Source organism: Musca autumnalis, unplaced genomic scaffold (assembly GCF_047663935.1).
Source record: "Musca autumnalis isolate F117 unplaced genomic scaffold, ASM4766393v1 scaffold_5, whole genome shotgun sequence".
Classification (NCBI taxonomy): Eukaryota; Metazoa; Arthropoda; class Insecta; order Diptera; family Muscidae; genus Musca; species Musca autumnalis.
Genome location: NW_027412088.1, coordinates 120,158,211 through 120,179,685, shown reverse-complemented (window position 1 = coordinate 120,179,685; position 21,475 = coordinate 120,158,211). Strand labels below are relative to the sequence as shown.

General features: G+C 35.6%; 1 protein-coding gene across 3 annotated transcripts in view; it reads right to left on the bottom strand.

The window, feature by feature from the left end:
- Elk (Eag-like K[+] channel) overlaps positions 1-21,475 on the bottom strand; it is a 989,230-nt gene that overhangs the window by 406,900 nt on the left and 560,855 nt on the right. For all 3 annotated transcript variants that reach the window (XM_073956156.1, XM_073956158.1, XM_073956157.1), the window contains exon 10: positions 5,697-5,876. In XM_073956156.1, the coding sequence (XP_073812257.1) occupies positions 5,697-5,876 (180 nt within the window). The remainder of the gene's footprint in view (positions 1-5,696; positions 5,877-21,475) is intronic.

Genomic DNA, 21,475 nt, shown 5'->3' with positions numbered 1-21,475 from the left:
GAGCATTAATAATCACATAATCACAGCCTAAGGGCAGATACAGGGAGGAAGAGACTGAGAAGCCAAGGGGAAGTTCATCCTCGACCCAGCCTTCAGATACAGTTAGCGACTCAGACTCCAAATCCGATAGCGAAAGCAAAAATAATATAACTGTCATGGAAATCGCAGAAAAGGAGGAGGTCCACAAGATGGTAGACGAAGTGAGCGACAGCATTGCAAAGCTCACAACAAAAGAATCAGCTGTCTGGTGCTCAACGACGCAAGTTCAGGAAGCTACGGGCAAACATAAAGGCTATATCGCACGATGCTCCCACAGGGATCATGAACACTTCCTCCACTTCTTCGGAAGCGGCGGAGAAGATCAGATCCCCCGAAGAGCAGAACACTGTAAAGCCGACGAAGAAGAAAAAGAGCTCCACATCCCCAAACTTTTCTAGTGCACCGCGTCAAGTACCACGCAAAGGAGACTGTTCCGAGAATCCTTTGGCAGAGGGCGACAAAGTCAGCTCGAACGTGAAGAGGGTGTCTCCAGCCGCGGAATCGACTGCAGTGCCTGGGGATTCTGCGAAGAAATCCCGGACCCGGCAGAGGAGGAAGAGGGCTACGGAGACTGGTAGAGAGCAGCCAAGGTAGCCAAGAAACGCTACAGGGACGAACTCTGCTATGCAGTGATCGATACCAATAGAGGTTCCGGAAAGCTACCCAAAGACCATCTTCCAGCAATTGAGGAAATGGTCAACAATAATATATTGGATCACATAATGAATGGAGGTGATCCAATTCAAATTATCAGCAGCGGGGTCAAAGGGGACGTGATGGTGTTCCAATTTGCTCAGCATGCAAACGTTGCCGGCGTCAAGGATATTATCAGCAGCATAATACCTCCATGGGAAAGCGGCAAACTAAAATTGGCGAGGAAAGACCAAATTCCTCAACTAACAAAAACTTCGGTATTCGTCAGAGGATGGGGCAGCAAATTCGAGACGGAACGCATGCTCGAAGTCTTTGGTCGAAAACAAGGTCTTGGACGTGAAGAGATGGGAGGTCATCCACAGGGAGGAGCAGGAGAACGGAACTCTCCTTGTGGTCGGAATTGACCATCTCTCCATGGCTAGTCTGACAAAGACTAAGAGCAGGGCTTTCTACATCTCCAACGCTGTCCGCTTCAAAGCAGGAAAGGTGGTAATCGGCGAAAACGAGGAAGCCAAACAAAATAGCGAAGAGGTTTTACCTCCCAGCAAAAAATGAAAAGGGAGTCGATGCCGTAATCACCGACTCTCAAGAAGCCCGTTTACTGGAGGACCAATGATTGAGGTCATCCAAATAAACCTCCATCGGAGGGAGACTGCAACCATGGCCTTGATGGAACAAATTAATACAGGTAAAATCCATATTGGCTTGATCCAGGAACCTTGGACTATTCAGAACAAGGTCTCTGGACTAAACCATATAAACTACCAACTGTTTTATGTTTTCTTTTCTCTCCAAAGTTGTCAACATCGGACGCAACTGTGCTGAAGCTGGGGAATGACAATATATACCTTGCGTCAGTATATTTACCGTTCGACTCGCCGACACTACCACCTACGTCGGAGCTGCAGCGGTTGGTGAGGAAAGCAAAACAAACAGGTTACGAAGTACTAGTAAGTAGCAATGCTAACTCACACCACATTGCGTGGGGTAGTACTAATACTAACAAAAGGGGCCACGCCCTTTTAGATTTCTTGAATACTAACGACCTAATAACCCTTAACATAGGAAATAAAGCCACCTTTGTTAACAAGATTAGGGAAGAGGTATTAGAAATAACAATATGTTCCGAAAATCTTATAAACGAGGTGCAGAATTGGAGGGTCTCGGAAGAGCATTCCTTCTCGGATCATCGGTATATAAGATTTGAACTAACACGGCCACCGCCAAAACCTATAAGTTTCCGAAATAAATCCAAAGACAATTGGATAAAATTTGGAAAACTAATAAAAGATAGGCTATGGCACGATAGATATGAATGCCTAAGCACGGAAGATGTAGACAGAAATCTCAACATTATAAGGGAGGTCTTAGTAAAGTCATTCGAAGAAAGTTGTCCCCTTCCAGAGAGGAAATCTGCCTACGAAAAACCCTGGATGATGTTCACCGCTTTTTTCAGTGGGGATAGGAGTTCTCTGTGTATTTTGGAAAGTAGGGTTAACCACTATATTTCTCTTTTTAAGCAGAACAATGCTCTGACATTGAATCCAGCTAAGACGAAAGCCATTATGTTTGGTAGCCAGTAGTGCGATTCTGTAACTCCTTAACGACAGAATTAACGACGAATGTCGGTAGTTAACGATAATTTTCGGTAAGTGCTATTCTGTATACCAATTTTAACAATTTTTGTCGGTAAATTTTGTCGTTAATTACCGAAAATTATTGTTAAGTTAACAACCAAAAAAAAGTTGTTGTTAAGTCTTAACGACAGTACATTATTGCAATATTTTGTTGATTTCTTTTAAAAACGGCGTTTTTATATGAGCATATGTTATGTTAATGAGAAGTGTACACAAGGTAAATTCTGCCTTATTGAGAAAAATCTTCTTAAAGCGTTTACATAAGGGTTAACTATGTATGATAACATGGGTCAGCTTCGCCACTGTTGTGCTTTCGCCAGCGCCGATTTTATTGAAACTGCATAAAGATCATCAAAGTTCTCTTTGATCTTCGATTAACTCATAAATTTCCTTTAGACCACCTTCATGTAGAATCAATTAAATCGGCGCTGGCGAAAGCGCAACAGTGGCGAAGTTGCCCCATGCTATCCTACATATGAAGACTACGCTAACCTTTGTTTTACTTACTAAAGAGGAAAAACGTTAGCTAATGCTTCAAAAGAACTCAAGTGTGGTACTGCTATGTAAGACCTATACCAATGTCCGTCCGTAACACTATCTTTCTAGGAGGCTTTCGTTGGCTTTAATTTAGCATTGAGGCCAACACTTTAATAGTATTACTATAACCTACTTAGTTCTTTGATAATCTTATAGATTTTAACTCAGCATCACTAACAATCAGAATGCTAAAAATGGCGTATAAGCTTGGATTTTCGAACTTTTCATACTCTCCGCTATGAGAAATTTCATTTAATGTGGGCGTGAATTGAATGTGTGAATATATAAACTCAAATGACGGTAACGTGGATCCACGATCACTGAAGGGGCTTAAGTCATGTCAAATATCAAAGCTGAATTTCCATACAGAGCGCCACAACCCAAAATATGATCCCAACTTTTAATTAAAAAAATACAACTGCGCTTTTAAAAAAGATTAATGATGGTTTTATCACTTTTATTACTTTTAAATCACACACACACAATAAAAACATCTTAAGAAATCCTTCTTTACTGGCATCCGTATTCATCCAAAAGATACACATTTGAGCCAAATTCCTTCAAAAATCTGAATTGTTTCCTTCTTAAAAGCTTTATGTTTTGTACTCGCGACGAAATAATGTTTTCAGCTTCAAAATATATTTTAATAAATATTAAAATATAATATTTGACATTTCCTTCCTATCGATTTTCGTCGGTATGAGTTAACGATTTCTACAATCGTTAACATAAAGTTACAGAATAGCACATTCGTTAACTCAACCGAATATTTTCGTTAACTACCGATGTCGGTTCGTTATTAAAAAAAGTTACAGAATCGCACTACAGGCCTACGTAATCAACATTTTACTTGATCATATTCCACTAAGTGTTGTGGATTGTCATACGTTTCTGTTGATAATAAACTTTTGTTTGCTTCTAATGTGGACTTCGTCCAGAGAAAGGTGTATTGTATTGTAAGGATTCTTGGTTTACAAAATATTTTGTGATATTTTGTAAAGTTATTCAGAGGGGTTTACTAGTTTTCCTGACGTACATGATCGGTTTTACATTGTCGTCTAGGAGTACGCAGATACTTATACCGACGATATACAATTCTTGTTTTGAACAATCTTTTGTGATACGACTTGCTCGGATTAGGAATTATTTATCGGTAGAACTAAGAATATTTTCGCGCGATGTTCATGCTAGTACAGGGAATATGCGGTGCGAATGTACAAATATTGCATCAACTTCCCGTTCCGGGGCCACTTTGTGAGAGCCTGCGATTCTACAATTTCTCCCAAGAGTAAGACGTCTCCAGAACTGAGCACCAATAACAGCACCAAACCACAAATGGCGATGACTAAAAAAGAGCCAACGGAAATGTCCGGAGAGGAAACAAACAAAAACTGACGATAAGGTTCCACTTCAACCAATGGATATCGATAAGGAGTTGCTCGAAATCGATCTATAATGACTGGAACACCCACATCTCAAATCACTTTTGATCTGAAGACGTGAAGTGTTATGGTCGCCATGATCGCCAATAATTTTTAAGCACAATTTGAACCTCATAATAAATAAATTTAATTTAAAATAACTTTGTTGTAGTTGTTGCATTTAGCGGCAGCAATATCCAGGCTCTAAAATACGTCTGTAATTTAGAACTGAAACTGATCCTTCGACCTTTGGGAGAAATCTCTACTTGCTGTTCAATATTGGTAAGTTTAGTGCTCACAGTTGGCACATTCAGTGTAATTTCTGTAGTGTGTTTTTGTTGTGCTGATATCTCTTGCTTTTTTGTGGTGTATTTGGTGTTTATGCGTTTTTAAACCTTTTACTTGATTTGTTCTCACCATTCCCTTCCCTTTGCTGTTTATGTAGTGTTTGTTGTTGTGCGGTGTTTTCATCTGGTTGCTATGTTTCATTTTTACTGCTCCATATTAAAATGGATGTCCTTTAACATCGATGCTTGCATGACATTTTCATTTCATTTTTTTGGTTGTCCTATGTTGTTATAAGATATTTCTGTGAGAGAACGACATGGACTAAAATAATACTGTCTATTGCAATTAAAACATATCACAATATTTACAGATTTTATTTTTGTTGAGTATTGGCAGCAGATATTGTTTAGCATTTGGAGAAATTAAATTTTCACAAATATACGTTATTTTTAAACGCTTTGAGAGATTAGGAAGATATTCTATTTTATTCTTTGTAGCCTTGGTTTTTTTTAATGCGTGTGTGCGTAAGTACGTCCGTTCACTACAAAGCCTACAGCAATTTTATGAATTGGAACGAAGAACACTTCAGTACGAAACACAAGTACAATTTTTCAGACATTTTCTTAGTACATTGGTTGCTACCGATAGCGACTTTTAAATATTTTTCAAAAACACATCGTTACAACCGATATATCGTTACAAGCGATATTCGGTCGGAATTTTGAGACATTTTGATTTCGTCGGTATAGTTATGAATCTACTGAAGAGGCTCTGCCAGTAAATGGCCGTAAGAACGACAGCATCAACTCTCGATACTTACAATTTGAGTTAAAGTCTTAATTTACAGAGGCAATTAACGCTATCAATTATGAAATAATGAAACGAATTGGCCAACAATTGCAAATTCTTTTGATACACATAGAGCGGGAAAGCCTAGGATTTGATGCGACGATGAAGTGGTCAGTAAGATCAAAGCGGGAAAGATTCTATATTGGAAAGGAAAAGCAGTAGATAGGAGAAGTGGTAATCTAAATCTATATTTAGTTCTGATTATGGGACAACTATTATACATTTGTCCACCTAATTAACTCAAATGTAAATATAATATAGCTTTACTTACCTCCTATAAGCATCATTACAATGGAAAATACTTTTTCGGCAGTGGTATTGGCTGAAACATTGCCGAATCCAACGGATGTTAGACTTGTGAAAGTAAAATAAAGTGCTGTCGAATAAGCTTCTGCGTTGGAAATATTTGATGCTGGGATTTTTAAGCGTTCAGCAAGCGCATGCATCCATCCTGCAAATCGAAACGAACACAAATGTTTTATAAGGATTGTTTCAGACATAATTGAAAAAAAAGAAGTCCTAATTGTAAAGTAAAAGTCAACGGGCTTTAGCACCATTGAACGATGTCCTTGTCAAGACTCAAATCCACATATATATATATATATATCTATATATATAAATGAGCTTGGTGATAAGTGATTGACTGACTGACTGACTCATCATCAACGCCCAGCCAAAACGGCTAAAGCTAGGAGCTTGAAATTTTACCAGTGGGTCACTGTTGATGCAAATGTGCGAGATAAGGCCTGGTTTTAGAAAATTCGTCCTGGAACCACAAAAAATAACAACAACAAAAATCCTTATTTTTCATTACTATTACGTACTTATTCACTTAGTTGGCCCTCTGCAAGACATGTGTCAAATTAACAATGCTATAACTTCATGATACCGTAAACGATCACACATAATTTCAAATTTTGTAGTTTACTTCTAGGCGCACTTATTTTATCGTAAACCACTAAATAATAGAAAGACAAGACATTTGTTATCTTCCATTGCAACAGATGTCGCAGTTGGTGATAATGGTTTAAACATAAATTACGCGAAAAATACAAACCGATCCTGATTTAGTTTTTACATAACAGGTGTCGCACAAAAGATTTTCATTCGTTAAAATACAGTTAGAAAAGATGATTACAAACGATGCATTTGTAAAAATTTTGATTTTCAATTTAAAATTAAAACAAAAATTCTTTCAATAAATGATGTTGGGTTTGTTGAACAAATGAGTTGCTGTTGAAGACAACATTAGGGGAATAAATTCAGAAATCGGCCAGAAATAACAACAACTAAAAACTGTATGGACCTCACTTTTTGGTAATAACTAAATGTTTGCAAATCAATGAAAGTGCAATAAAATTGTGCATATTACCACGATTTATTTGCAATTAAGAATTTTATCGTATATTGATATGTACAGTCATAACTATTCAATTTCAAAATCTGTAATTTGAAGAAATCGCTAAATAATTAATGAAATCAATAATAGGCCCCAGGAATATAGGAATTTGGTATGGAAATCAAGGTTGGGAAGTGGTGCTTCTAAAAGGAAATGGTTTGGAAAATTACCAATCATGTGTACGAAAAGTACTAAATGGTACTAAATTTAGTACAATTTAGATTTGGGTGAACGTAAAGAGCTGGAAACCTGGAATTTGGAATTAAGGTTACTGTTGTAGTGTAGGATTGAGATATGAGGGTAGTTTTGGAAATTCGTGCTTATGTGTACGAAAAGTACTAAATAGTACTAAATTTGGTACAATAGGGATTTGGGTGAACGGATAGAGCTGGAATCCTGATATTTGGAATTGAGGTTACTGTTGGAGTGTAGGATTGAAGAACTTTTGGAAATTCGTACTTATGTGTATGAAAAGTACTAAATGGTACTAAATTTGATACAATGGGGATTTGGGTGAACGGATAATAACTGGAATCTCGAAATTTGGAATTGAGATTACTGGTGGGGTGTAGGATTGAGGTAGTTTTGAATATTCGTACTTATGGGTACGAAAAGTACTAAATCGTACTAAATTTAGTACAATTTGGATTTGAATGAACGGATAGAGCTGGAAACCTGAAATTTGGAATTAATATTACTGTTGAAGTGTAGGATTGAGATATGAGGGTGGTTTTGGAAATTAGTACTTATGTGTACGGAAAGTAATAAATGGAACTAAATTTTGTATAATGGGGATTTGGGTGAACGGATAGCGCTGGAATCTCTAAATTTGGAACTGAGATTACTGGTGGAGTTTAGTATTGTGGAAGTTTTGGACATTCGTACATAGGGTACGAAAAATACTAAATAGCACTAAATTGGTACAGTTTCAATTTAAAATTAAAACAAAAATTCTTTCAATAAATGATGTTGGGTTTGTTGAACAAATGAGTTGCTGTTGAAGACAACATTAGGGGAATAAATTCAGAAATCGGCCAGAAATAACAACAACTAAAAACTGTATGGACCTCACTTTTTGGTAATAACTAAATGTTTGCAAATCAATGAAAGTGCAATAAAATTGTGCATATTACCACGATTTATTTGCAATTAAGAATTTTATCGTATATGGATATGTACAGTCATAACTATTCAATTTCAAAATCTGTAATTTGAAGAAATCGCTAAATAATTAATGAAATCAATAATAGGCCCCAGGAATATAGGAATATAGGAATTTGGTATGGAAATCAAGGTTGGGAAGTGGTGCTTCTAAAAGGAAATGGTTTGGAAAATTACCAAACATGTGTACGAAAAGTACTAAATTTAGTACAATTTACATTTGGGTGAACGTAAAGAGCTGGAAACCTGGAATTTGGAATTAAGGTTACTGTTGTAGTGTAGGATTGAGATATGAGGGTAGTTTTGGAAATTCGTGCTTATGTGTACGAAAAGTACTAAATAGTACTAAATTTGGTACAATAGGGATTTGGGTGAACGGATAGAGCTGGAATCCTGATATTTGGAATTGAGGTTACTGTTGGAGTGTAGGATTGCAGAACTTTTGGAAATTCGTACTTATGTGTATGAAAAGTACTAAATGGTACTAAATTTGATACAATGGGGATTTGGGTGAAGGGATAATAACTGGAATCTCGAAATTTGGAATTGAGATTACTGGTGGGGTGTAGGATTGAGGTAGTTTTGAATATTCGTACTTATGGGTACGAAAAGTACTAAATCGTACTAAATTTAGTACAATTTGGATTTGAATGAACGGATAGAGCTGGAAACCTGAAATTTGGAATTAATATTACTGTTGAAGTGTAGGATTGAGATATGAGGGTGGTTTTGGAAATTAGTACTTATGTGTACGGAAAGTACTAAATGGAACTAAATTTTGTATAATGGGGATTTGGGTGAACGGATAGCGCTGGAATCTCTAAATTTGGAACTGAGATTACTGGTGGAGTTTAGTATTGTGGAAGTTTTGGAAATTCGTACATAGGGTACGAAAAATACTAAATAGCACTAAATTTGGTACAGTTTCGATTTGGGTGAACGGATAGAGCTTGATTCCTCAAATTTGGACTGAGGATCACTGATGAAGAGTAAGAAAGATGCACCAAAGGGTTTTTGGAAACTTGAATGTACGAAAAGTACTAAATGGTACTAAATTTAGTACAGTTTGGATTTGGGTGAACGGATAGAGCTGGATTCCTGAAATTTGGAATTGATATTACTGTTGGAGTGTAGGACTGGGGAAGTTTTGGAAATTCTTACTTATGTGAATGAAAAGTACTAAATGGTACTAAATTTGGGACAATGGGGATTTGGGTGAACGGATATAGTTGGAATCTCGAAATTTGGAATTGAGATTACTGGTGGGGTGTAGAATTGAGGTAGTTTTGAAAATTCGTACTTATGGGTACGAAAAGTACTAAATGGTACTAAATTTAGTACAATTTGGATTTGGGTGAACGTATGTATGTAGCTGGAAACCTGAAATTTGGAATTAAGATTACTGTGAAGTGTAGGACTGAGATATGAGGGTGGTTTTGGAAATTCGTACTTATGTGTTCGAAAAGTACTAAATTTGGTACAATAGGGATTCGAGTGAACGGACAGAGCTGGAATCCTGAAATTTGAAATTGAGATTACTGTTGGAGCATAGGATTGGGGAAATTTTGGAAATTCGTATTTATGTGTACGAAAAGTACTAAATGGTACTAAATTTTTTACAATTTGGATTTGGGTGAACGGATAGAACTGGAATCCTGAATTTTAAGTATTTTAATTTTATTTATTTTAATTTAAAGTATGAATTTTAGTAAACGGAAAAAGTTAGAATTTGCAACTCGTTCGCGGTAGGCTATAGAGGTAGAATTTGGATTTGGGTGACGGATAGTGTTTGAGTCCTGAAATTTGAAATTAGGATTACTATTGGAGTGTAGGACTGAGGTAGTAAGGGTACGAAAAGTACTAAGTGGTACTACCTGTGGTACAATTTGGATTTGGGAGAACGGATAGAGCTGGAATCCTGGAATTTGATCAGACTGCTGTTGGAGTATAGGATTGAGATGGAAGTAGTTTTTGAAATTCGTACTTATAGGTACGAAATGTACCAAATGGTACAACTTGGATTTGAGTGCACGGATAGCGCTGGAATCCTGTTATTTGGAATTATGGTTACTGTTGAAGTGAAGGATTAAGGTTGTTTTGGAAAATCGAATTGTACAGAATTTGGTACAATTTGTTTATGTGTAAAGTGCTAAAGTGTACTAAATATGGAATCCATTGTATTAGGCAAACGCGAAGAGCTAGAAATCTGAAATTTTGATGGAGAGTTAGGAAGATGTACCAAAGGGTATTTTGAAACTCGAACTATAAGCGTACGAAAAGTACTAAAAGTTTCTAAATTTGGTACCAATTGCATATTTTTAATGGATAAAGCTAGAATCTTCAAATTTGGTATGGGAATCAAGGTTGGGAAATGGCGTTGAAATAAGGAAATGGTTTTGGAAGTTCGTATTTATGATTACGAGCAGTACTAAATTTGGATTTGGGTGAACGGATAGAGCTGGAATCCTAAAGTTTTGAATTATGATTACTGTAGGGGTGTAGGATTGAGATAGTTTTGGAAATTCGTACCTTTGGGTACGAAAAGTACTAAATAGTACTAAATTTGGTACAATTTGGATTTGGATGAACGAATAGAGCTGGAATTCTGAAATTTGGAACTAAGATTACTGCCGGACAGTAGAATTGAGGTAGTTTTGGAAATTCGTACTTATGGGTACAGAAAGCACTAAATTTGGTACAATTTGAATTTTAGTAAACGGATAGTGTTGGAATTAGGAATTAAGATTACTGTAGGAGTGTAGTATTGAGGAAATTTTGAAAAGTCGTACGTATGGGTACGAGAAGTACTAAATGGTACTAAATATGGTACAATTTGGATTTGGATGAACGAATAGAGCTGGAAACCTGAAATTTGGAATTAAGGTTACTGTTGTAGTGTAGGATTGAGATATGAGGGTAGTTTTGGAAATTCGTGCTTATGTGTACGAAAAGTACTAAATAGTACTAAATTTGGTACAATAGGGATTTGGGTGAACGGATAGAGCTGGAATCCTGATATTTGGAATTGAGATTACTGTTGGAGTGTAGGATTGAAGAACTTTTGGAAATTCGTACTTATGTGTATGAAAAGTACTAAATGGTACTAAATTTGATACAATGGGGATTTGGGTGAACGGATAATAGCTGGAATCTCTAAATTTGGAACTGAGATTACTGGTGGAGTTTAATATTGTGGAAGTTTTGGAAATTCGTACATAGGGTACGAAAAATACTAAATAGCACTAAATTTGGTACCGTTTCGATTTGGGTGAACGGATAGGGCTTGATTCCTCAAATTTGGACTGAGGATCACTGATGAAGAGTAAGAAAGATGCACCAAAGGGTTTTTGGAAACTTGAGTGTACGAAAAGTAATAATTGGTACTAAATTTAGTACAATTTGGATTTGAGTGAACGGATAGAGCTGGATTCCTGAAATTTGGAATTGATATTACTGTTGGAGTGTAGGACTGGGGAAGTTTTGTGAATGAAAAGTACTAAATGGTACTAAATTTGGGACAATGGGGATTTGGGTGAACGGATATAGTTGGAATCTCGAAATTTGGAATTGAGATTACTGGTGGGGTGTAGAATTGAGGTAGTTTTGAAAATTCGTACTTATGGGTACGAAAAGCACAAAATGGTACTAAATTTAGTACAATTTGGATTTGGGTGAACGTATGTATGTAGCTGGAAACCTGAAATTTGGAATTAAGATTACTGTGAAGTGTAGGACTGAGATATGAGGGTGGTTTTGGAAATTCGTACTTATGTGTTCGAAAAGTACTAAATTTGGTACAATAGGGATTCGAGTGAACGGACAGTGCTGGAATCCTGAAATTTGAAATTGATATTACTGTTGGATCATAGGATTGGGGAAATTTTGGAAATTCGTATTTATGTGTACGAAAAGTACTAAATGGTACTAAATTTATTACAATTTGGATTTGGGTGAACGGATAGAACTGGAATCCTGAATTTTAAGTATCAAGGTTGGGAAATGGCGTTGAAATAAGGAAATGGTTTTGGAAGTTCGTATTTATGATTACGAGCAGTACTAAATTTGGATTTGGGTGAACGGATAGAGCTGGAATCCTAAAGTTTTGAATTAAGATTACTGTAGGGGTGTAGGATTGAGATAGTTTTAGAAATTCGTACCTTTGGGTACGAAAAGTACTAAATGGTACTAAATTTGGTACAATTTGGATTTGGATGAACGGATAAAGCTGGAATTCTGAAATTTGGAACTAAGATTACTGTCGGACAGTAGAATTGAGGTAGTTTTGGAAATTCGTACTTATGGGTACAGAAAGCACTAAATTCGGTACAATTTGAATTTTAGTAAACGGATAGTGTTGGAATTAGGAATTAAGATTACTGTAGGAGTGTAGTATTGAGGAAATTTTGAAAAGTCGTACGTGTGCGTACGAGAAGTACTAAATGGTACTAAATATGGTACAATGTGGATTTGGGTGAACGGGTAGAGCTGGAATCCTGAAATTTTTGTTTGGGAAAGAAATGGTACTAAATTTGATACAATTTGGATTCGGGTGAATTAATAGAGCTGGAATCCTGAAATTTGGAATTACGATTACAGTCGAAGAGTAGGATTCAGGTTTTTTTGAAAAAGCAAACTTATGGTTACGAAAAGCACTAAATGGTACTAAATTTAGTACAATTTGTATGTAGGTGAACGGATAGCGGTGGAATCCTGCAATTTGAAAGTATGATTATTGTAGCCCTGTTGCGTTGAGGAAGTTTTGAAAATTGGTACGAAAATTCTAAATTGTTCTAAATTTAGTACAATTTTAATTTGGTTTAACGGATAGAGTTTGAATCCTGAAATTTGGAAGTAAGATTACTACTAAAGTGAAGGATTGAGGTAGTTTTGGAAAATCTTTCTTATGGGTACGAAGAGTTCGACTTGATACTAAGTTTGGTACAATTTGGAATTGGACGAACGGATACAGCTGGAATCTTGAGATTTGGAATTACTGTAATTATTATGGAATTTACTGTAATTATTTTGTATTAATGTCCGTGTATGGCTGAGATATGTCGTCGAAATACGTACCATAAGTATACGAAAATTACTTAATGGTACTCAATTTGTTTTTGGGTGTAGGGACAGTGCTGGAATTTTTATTTTTTGGAGTTAGGGTGTATATTGGTGTGCAACGTTGATCTCGCTGTTAATGTGTAAGGGTGAGATACGGCTGATCTTTTTTAAAAACGAACTTAAGGGGTACGTACAGTACTAAGATAAAAATAAATATTGATTAAAATTGGTATTAGTGCGACCAAATTTTCAGTGTTTGTCATTTCCATATTATATATTGTTTATTTGTTTTTTTTATATCCTTTCCGCATACGAAGTAGCGGGCATTTTGCTAGTATATATATATATATATATATATATATATATATATATATATATATATATATATAAGGGTTCCTGTTGTCTTAGTTAAAGGCTTTCTCGTCTAATCCAATGCTACGCACTTTGTTGAGTTGTCGGGAGATCCTTGTGATTATATTTAAAACACTCGATGTTTAGTTCAGTGCTATGCACTTGCTGATTTTATTTACTTTATTAAATTAATCTGTTGGTGGCACTATGTGATTTGCTTGATTCAAAGTATTAATAAGAATGACCAAATAACAATCATAAACCTAGCTTTGATTATAGCTGATACCAAATATTGCTTATTCGACAGCAAACGTTGTTTCGCTGTATTGCAGTACGGGAGTACGTTCACATTAATAAAGTATCAGGTTACAACAATCGTTGAACTCAGTTGTTTATCAGAGTGTAACGTTAACTCCTCCCTTCTGAATAATCAAGCGTCCCGATTGATACTTAAAATGCTATTTTGTAGATTTTTTTGTTTGAGAGTTTCAATTTTCTTCTGTGTTGTTTCCATAATTTTGAAGCACAATCATCATTTTTAGCGTTAATTGCTTTTGATTTTGGACAAAGGTGGCAACAATTATGTTTTTACATTCGCTTATCATAACAAATGTTTCATTCTTTCGTTTTAAATTTTTTGTGGCCAAGTTTTTCTTATAGGTCTAATAGTTAAGGTTTTACAATTTTCTTGAAACATTTTAGCATTTGTAAAGTTAAGAGCTTGTACTACATTTTTAAATTGAATAATATTTCTTTTTAATTTTTTTAATTCATTTTCTTCTTAGATAGCTTTTGGTTCTTCTTATTCATAAAATGTTATTTCTTTTATTGTTTGTTGTTTCTATGGTGCTATGCACCTTTTATTATAAACATTGTTACAAACAAATATTACTATTATTTATTCAATTACAATGATTTGATTTATTTTTTAGATGGCTTATTAATATTTCTTTTTAATTTTTTCAATTAATTTTCTTCTTAGATAGCTTTTAGTTGTTCTTATTCATAAAATGTTATTTCTTTCATTGTTTGTTGTTTCTATGGTGCTATGCACCTTTTATTATAAACATTGTTACAAACAAAGATTACTATTATTTATTCAATTACAATGATTTGATTTATTTTTTAGATGCCTTATTATTTATTCTCATTTACAAAATATGCTTTTTTATTTATTAATGAATGTGGTCCTTTTTCCGGTGCTATACACATTTTATTAGGACAATTTTTAATGTTTTAAGTAATTATTGTGCTGAGCACATTTTTCAAATTACAATGTTTCCTTTTTTATAATATTTTGAAAGTACCAGTTTGTATTTCCCTATTTCATTTTCGATAAAGATAGTCTCAGACTGAGAATAGTCTAAGATTTACGTAAGGCCTAGGCAACCTGTAAGTAGAACCTAAAGACAGATGAATTTATATTATTTTCTAATATGACTTTTATGAACTACTTTGCCTGATTGGGTCAATACTGTTGAGTGCCTATTTTCCTTTACGATTTCTTCATTTAGTACCTAGTCGTTTGTTCTGCTTTACAAAAATGTTCTGGCCTTCATGATATTCTATGGGTTCTTTCTTATTTTTGTTGTGGTATTGTAAATCAGATTCTTGTTTTTTTAAAAGCTTCTCATAATTATTCAATCTAGTGCGCTCATAGTCTTCGGGTCCAAAAGTTGTTGGTCTACCGAAAAATAAATCTACTGGTTTTTTTCCTGTGAAGGTGTGGATAGAGTGATTATATTCATTGACACTGTCTTCTAATAATTCGATGAACTCTTTATTTGGTTGTTCGTTCTTAAGACACCTCATTATTTCGGCCAAGGTGGAGTGAAATCTCTCAATTTGACCATTTACTTCACTTTTGTAAGGCGGTGCGGTAAATGTTTGAATGTTGAGTTCATTTTCTAACATAAATTTTATAGATTGTGAGTTAAAAGACCTTTCGTTATCGATTATGATGACATTTGGAACTCCAAAGTAGAACAGTATTTCTCTTAGAGGTTTCCTAACGTTTTCTATACTCTTTCCGTCCAGCATTTTTGTTACTACTTGGTGAATTTATCTATTGCTGTTAATACCTTAAATTTGTCGGTTGAAAATATGTCAATGTGGAGAGTGTGACCGGGGTATGTGGAAATTGGTGTTTGGTTCAATTTTGGAACATTGGGATGTCGCTCGTATTTGTTTTCCTTACAAATTTTGCATAATTTGACAATGTCCTTTATTTTCCTTGTCATCGAAGGAAAGTAATAATTTTCTAAAATTTGCTGTTTATTTTCTACGTGATTTCTATGTGCTCTATTATGGGTATCAATTATTATCTGTTTCTGTCTTTCTTCGTCTGTAATATCCTCTAATATTATTTGTGTAAATTTTATTTGGAAACTGCTGAAGTATGCTGGGTATATTGATTGAATTTTCAGCATTAAGGATTCCGAAGTTTTTATGCAATTTACCACAAGTGGATTAAGATATTTTAATAACATTTCTTTTAAGGTATCATGATCAAATGCACTTCCCCTTACGATGTGACGATGGTATGATGGAAATATTATTTTAAACTCATAAGAAGAAACGTCAGATTCTTCTATTAACATTTGGTTTTTGAAGGTATTTATAGGGACTTCTACTGAATGGATGAGATTTTCAGATGAATTTTCAGCACTGTGAATTGTTGGTGTTAAAGAATTCACGTTAGTGATTGGGGGTCTAGATAGCGCATCTGCGACTACGTTAGAACTACCTGGTTTATAAATCAATTCATAGTTGTATTCTTCTAACTGTGCCTTCCATTTCTTCATTTTTACGTTAGTATTTTTGTTACTTAACGCAAAGTTCAGCGGTTGGTGGTCAGTGAATATTTTTATGTTTCTAGCACCATATAAATAGCAATTTAACTCTTTCAAAGCCCAAATGATGGCTAACATCTCTTTCTCATTAGTTGCGTATTGCTCTTCTGTCTTACTAAGAGTTCTAGATAGGTACGTAATCGGTCTATTATTCTGAGATAAGACTGCGCCCAGTGCGTAATTTGAAGCATCTGTAGTGAGTTCAAACGGCTTATCAAAATCTGGGTAATGCAGTACGACTTTATCCGAAACTAAGCAATTTTTAAGTTGCTTAAAGCTTTCAATCTGTTCAGGGGTCAAGTCAATGCTAATTTTTTTTGATTGGTTTCTAGGAGTTCTACCAATATCACCTCTCATTATCGAAGTCAATGGTTTAGCTATTTGAGCGTATCCCCTAACGAATCTTCTATAGTGTCCAGTCAATCCTAAGAATGATCGCAAATCATGAACTGTTTTGGGTTGGGGAAAGTTCACTATAGCCTTAAGCCTGTCTGGATTTGCAGAAAAACCTCCTTGTTTTACGTTGAATCCTAAGAAATTAAGTACTTCCTTTAGAAATTCACTTTTCCCTGGATGCACCTTCAGATTGGAATTTTCCAAAGTTCGAAATATTATCTTCAGGTTATTGATATGTTCCTCCTTAGTTTTACCAAATATTAAAATGTCATCTATGTAGACGTAACCTCGTTTTCCTATATGGTCCCTAAGGATGTCGTCTAAGGCCCTTTGGAAGATTGATGAAGCGTTGCGCAAGCCAAATGGTAATCGAGTAAATTCGAACTTTCCATTTTTGACCGAAAAGGCTGTCTTTTCAATGTCAGATTCCTTTAGGGGAATTTGATGGAAACCACTTTTTAGATCTAGAATTGAAAAGTATTTATTTTCACCTAGATTTGCTAAGATGTCTGTTATTTCAGGTATAGGGTATCTGTCAGGTCTAGTTATCTCATTTAACTTCCTATAGTCAATTACCATACGATACTGTTTTGTACCTGAATGGTCTTGTTTTTTTGGTACTATCCAAACCGGAGCATTATAAGCTGAACGAGATGGGCGAATTATTCCGTCTCTTAAGAGTTCTTCGATTTGCTTGTCAATTTCAGGCTTCAATGCCATGGGGTAGGGGTATGATTTTGAGTAAACTGGACTATCGCTAGTTGTATTTATTTCAGCTTGTACTACTGTTGAGAAAGTAAGTTTCCTATTAGGGTCTGCGAATAGGTTTGGATGTTCATCCAGAATTCCTCTTATTTTCTTCTCATCCTCATGGGTGAGATGATTGAGTCGTAAAGTAATGTTGTTTACCCCACTAATCACAAGTTCTTTCAATGGAAATTGTTTTCCGTTTAGAATCGTAAAGTACGATTCCTTTGTGAAAATTACAGCATTTAAAAACCTTAAAGTATCATTTCCGATTATTCCATCAAAAGTTTCTAATCCCGGAAGTATGTAGAATTTAAAATTTTCAGTTCCGCAGTCGAATATGTCAATGAAGCTATGATTGTTAATGTGAATTATTCCGCCAACAGAATTCACAGAAAAAGGTTTATTGTTCGGTAGAGGATTTTTGATGAATTTGCTTTTAATGTAATTTTTATTTGATCCTGTATCTATTAAAAATTTCAATTCGTTGCCATTTTTCATTTTGTATGGGAAATACGGCAACGTTGAAGCTAATCTAAAAAATGTACGTCATCAACTATTCCTGATTGCTCGTCTTGCTCTGTCTCTGTTCCGTCATCATAATTTACTTCAAAATGATCTTCTTGTGGGTCGTCAGAATAAAAATCGTTCTGTATGTCAGCCTCGATATTGAACATTCTTTGATGTTTGGGTGGTTGATGGATATTCTCTGAAGCTTGGTGTTTATAATTGGACGCAAATGCACGACTAGTTTGTGGTCTATTTTGGTAATTTACTTGTTTCGTTTGAATAGATTGGTCAACATCCATGGGAGGTAACGGTTTTGGAGGGAGTGGAGGTCGATATCCTCCAAACTGATTGTATCCAGGATGAGGCACTGCTGAAGGATTATTTGGAAAACCTTGTTGACCTCCATATTGCCGTTGTTGGAATGTTCGGTTATAATTTGGTCCTGCATATTCTTGCCTATGATTAAAGTTTTGATGATGTGGGTTAGCTTCAAAAGTTAATTGAGGATAAAATTTTCTTGGGAGATTTGGTTGGATATTTTTATTGGGCCTCGGTCCCTTTTCTGTGGCATGTTGTATCCGAACACCTAGGTTACCTAATTTTAAACAAGCGTTTAATGCCTGTGGTAAGCTCGTTGGATTTGTCACACTCAACAAACTGGGGAGATTTCCGTTTAACCCTCGGACAAAGGTATCTAATGCTTTGTCTCTGAATGTTTGGGTTAAAACATCTAGAGCTTCTTTTCCGAGCTGTAAGCAATCAATCTTATCCAGAATTAGGGATAGATGGTGGCAAACCTTCTGATAAAATTCCGTCACCGTCTGATTTCCCTGGGCCAACACAGTCATTTGATATTCCAATGTTGAAATATCTCTTTTGTCTGAAAAGTGAAGTACCAGACATTTTCTTATTGCCCTCCAATTTAATGGAAAGCCGTGTCGGCTTCGCCGACAATTTGGTGCCTAATGGTGTGAAGAATCGCAAAATATTTTGCTGTGCCTTTATGTTGTTCATAAAGGGACATGGTTCTGCCAACTGCCTTCCTCCAGGAGCTGAATTCTCCGGGTTTCCATGAAAATTCTCTTAAAGTTTTCACTATATCGGGAATTTTTTCGCAATGAGATAAGTTTTCCGGGGCGTTTATATTGACGTCTTCGGTAGTGCAGTTATCCTCCCCACCTTTTAAAAGGTTTGCCACCGTTTCACAGTGGAAAAAAATACCGATCTAGCGCGCCAAAAGTAAAAAAAATCGCATACGCCAATTTAAAAATGATTGTTGCAGTATTAATCTAAGGTGTCCACAGAATGCAACGGCATTTAAAATAATTTGTTTTGCATCAGTCTAAGCGGAATAACGGTCCGTTTTTGGTTGACATTTTTTTAACTAGTTTTCATAATATAGTTTAGTAGTAAATTTGTGATCGTCGCATGCACTCTTCTTACAAAGTAATTTTAAAGCTTTATTGAATTTAACATTTCGTGAAGCAGGTGATTTAAAAAATGTTGAATATAAGATGTTATTTATTGCAACTCGGATTTTACACTTAAAACATGTGACATCTGACTTTTTTTCCAAATTGAGCACTTTGTTAAAGCTATTATTAAGGAGTGTCGCGGGATGGCGCGTAGATTTTTTATTTTATTTTTAGTACACATAGTTCCTAACTGATTTGTAAAATTTTAGCTGCAACAAACTGCAACATTTTATTTTATTACTATTTTTATTAATATCATTTTTTATGTAAAAATGCTGTAATTAGAGCGGTACCTTTCTATGGGGGCCATATCTATGCGTGTACCTGCGCCGAAAATTCTCCGTTGGAATATTTTATACCACCAACGAAGACTAAATGTCAACTTTCAGCTATATCGGTTGGATAATATGGCTAAAACCTCCAAAATTACCGAAATCGGTGGTACCGGTCTATGGGGGCTATATGAAAACATGGTCCTATACCGAAAATGTTTATAGGAGTGTATGCATAACCCCCACGGAGACTAAATACCAGATCCTAGCCGTTTCGGTTGGATAATGTGGTAGAAATCTTTAAAATACCGAAAATCGATAGGTACCATTCTACGGTAAAAATACAAATTTACCAAATATATTAATAAATGAAGTAAAATTGTCAATTTATTGCTGTTCATATCGAATTTATGGACAAACATACAATAAAACATAGACTTTTACTTTTGGCGCGCTAAATCGGTACTTTTTTCCACTGTGCGTTTCTGTTATAACGTTAATCAACTCACTTGTTTGATTCTCAGTGAAAAAGCTGAATTTTTTGGTGGTGCCACCAGAATTTTGGGTTGTATTGTTGGAAACACTCATAGTTTCAACTTTGCTGATTAAATCCTCCAGGTCACTTAACATAAATTCGAAATTTGCCTACTACTTTTATTACAAACTTTCTTTCACACTCTCTTTTTATTTTATGTTGCGTTGCTTTCTGTTTATTCGGCCCGAAGCGACCAAATGTTTAGTCCGCACTATAGGGACTGGGGGGAACAAGTGTAGCAAGACTCCCCAATGGAGCCAGTACGCCCAATGCGCACGTTTGGCCGTCAATATAAAAAGAGATAGAAATAAAATAAAAAACACGATAGTTTTATTAGTAAAAAGGTTTGGCTCGATTGCCGTGTGTTTATTGATGGTAAACAATATTACCTTTTCGAATTAATGTACAACGATATGTACGCGAAGCTTACGATAAAGCGCGGGAGTTGCTTGCAAGTCAAGCTGTCGATCGATTCTTTTATTTGTTTATTATGTTGTGTGTTGACATCTGCATAGATGCTTCAAAAGGGCGGTTGTCAAGTGAATATTCGTTGAAATCTCTCATACTATTACAGGGATGTAATAAATGGGAATGAAGAGATTTCAACGAATATGCCTATGCAATTCATAGGGCCAATTTAAATCAAATAATCAATTCTAACTTAAACATTTGCCGCCTCCCTTGAAACATCCAAATGTTTCAACAAATTTCATATTAATGATATATATATGTATATACAAGTATTAAGCTGTAGTATAGTGCAGGCGTGAGCATAACCTTTTACATTTTTGATTTTTTTTTGTCATTTTAGCATATCATTTTTTCAAAAACATTCTTACATGCTAAACGATGGGCCATGAGGGACCCGGGCCATTAGGGACCCCGCGGTAAAATGGTCATTAGGGACCATGCGATAAACTTACAAACTAAACGATCGGGCCATTAGGGACCCCGGGCCATTAGGGACCCCGCGGTAAATATGGTCATGAGGGACCATTCAAGTGACTGGGCCATTAGGGACCCAGCTGTTGTGCAGATCACTATAGACCTGGCTAACGAAAGGGCCATTAGGGACCCTGCGAACGATAGTGCAACGTGAGCTAACGTTCGTTATGTTTGTTTGAGCCGCTTTACAACGATTTTCCGTACCATTTACGAAAACGACAATTTATGTGACAGGACCCGTAACAATCCATCCAAATGATGTATTTTGAGCAAGCAGCGAGCCCGCCGAAAGTCGCAAGGTATGACTTCTAATTATTTTCGGGTACAAGTCTGCTCCTATCAAAATATC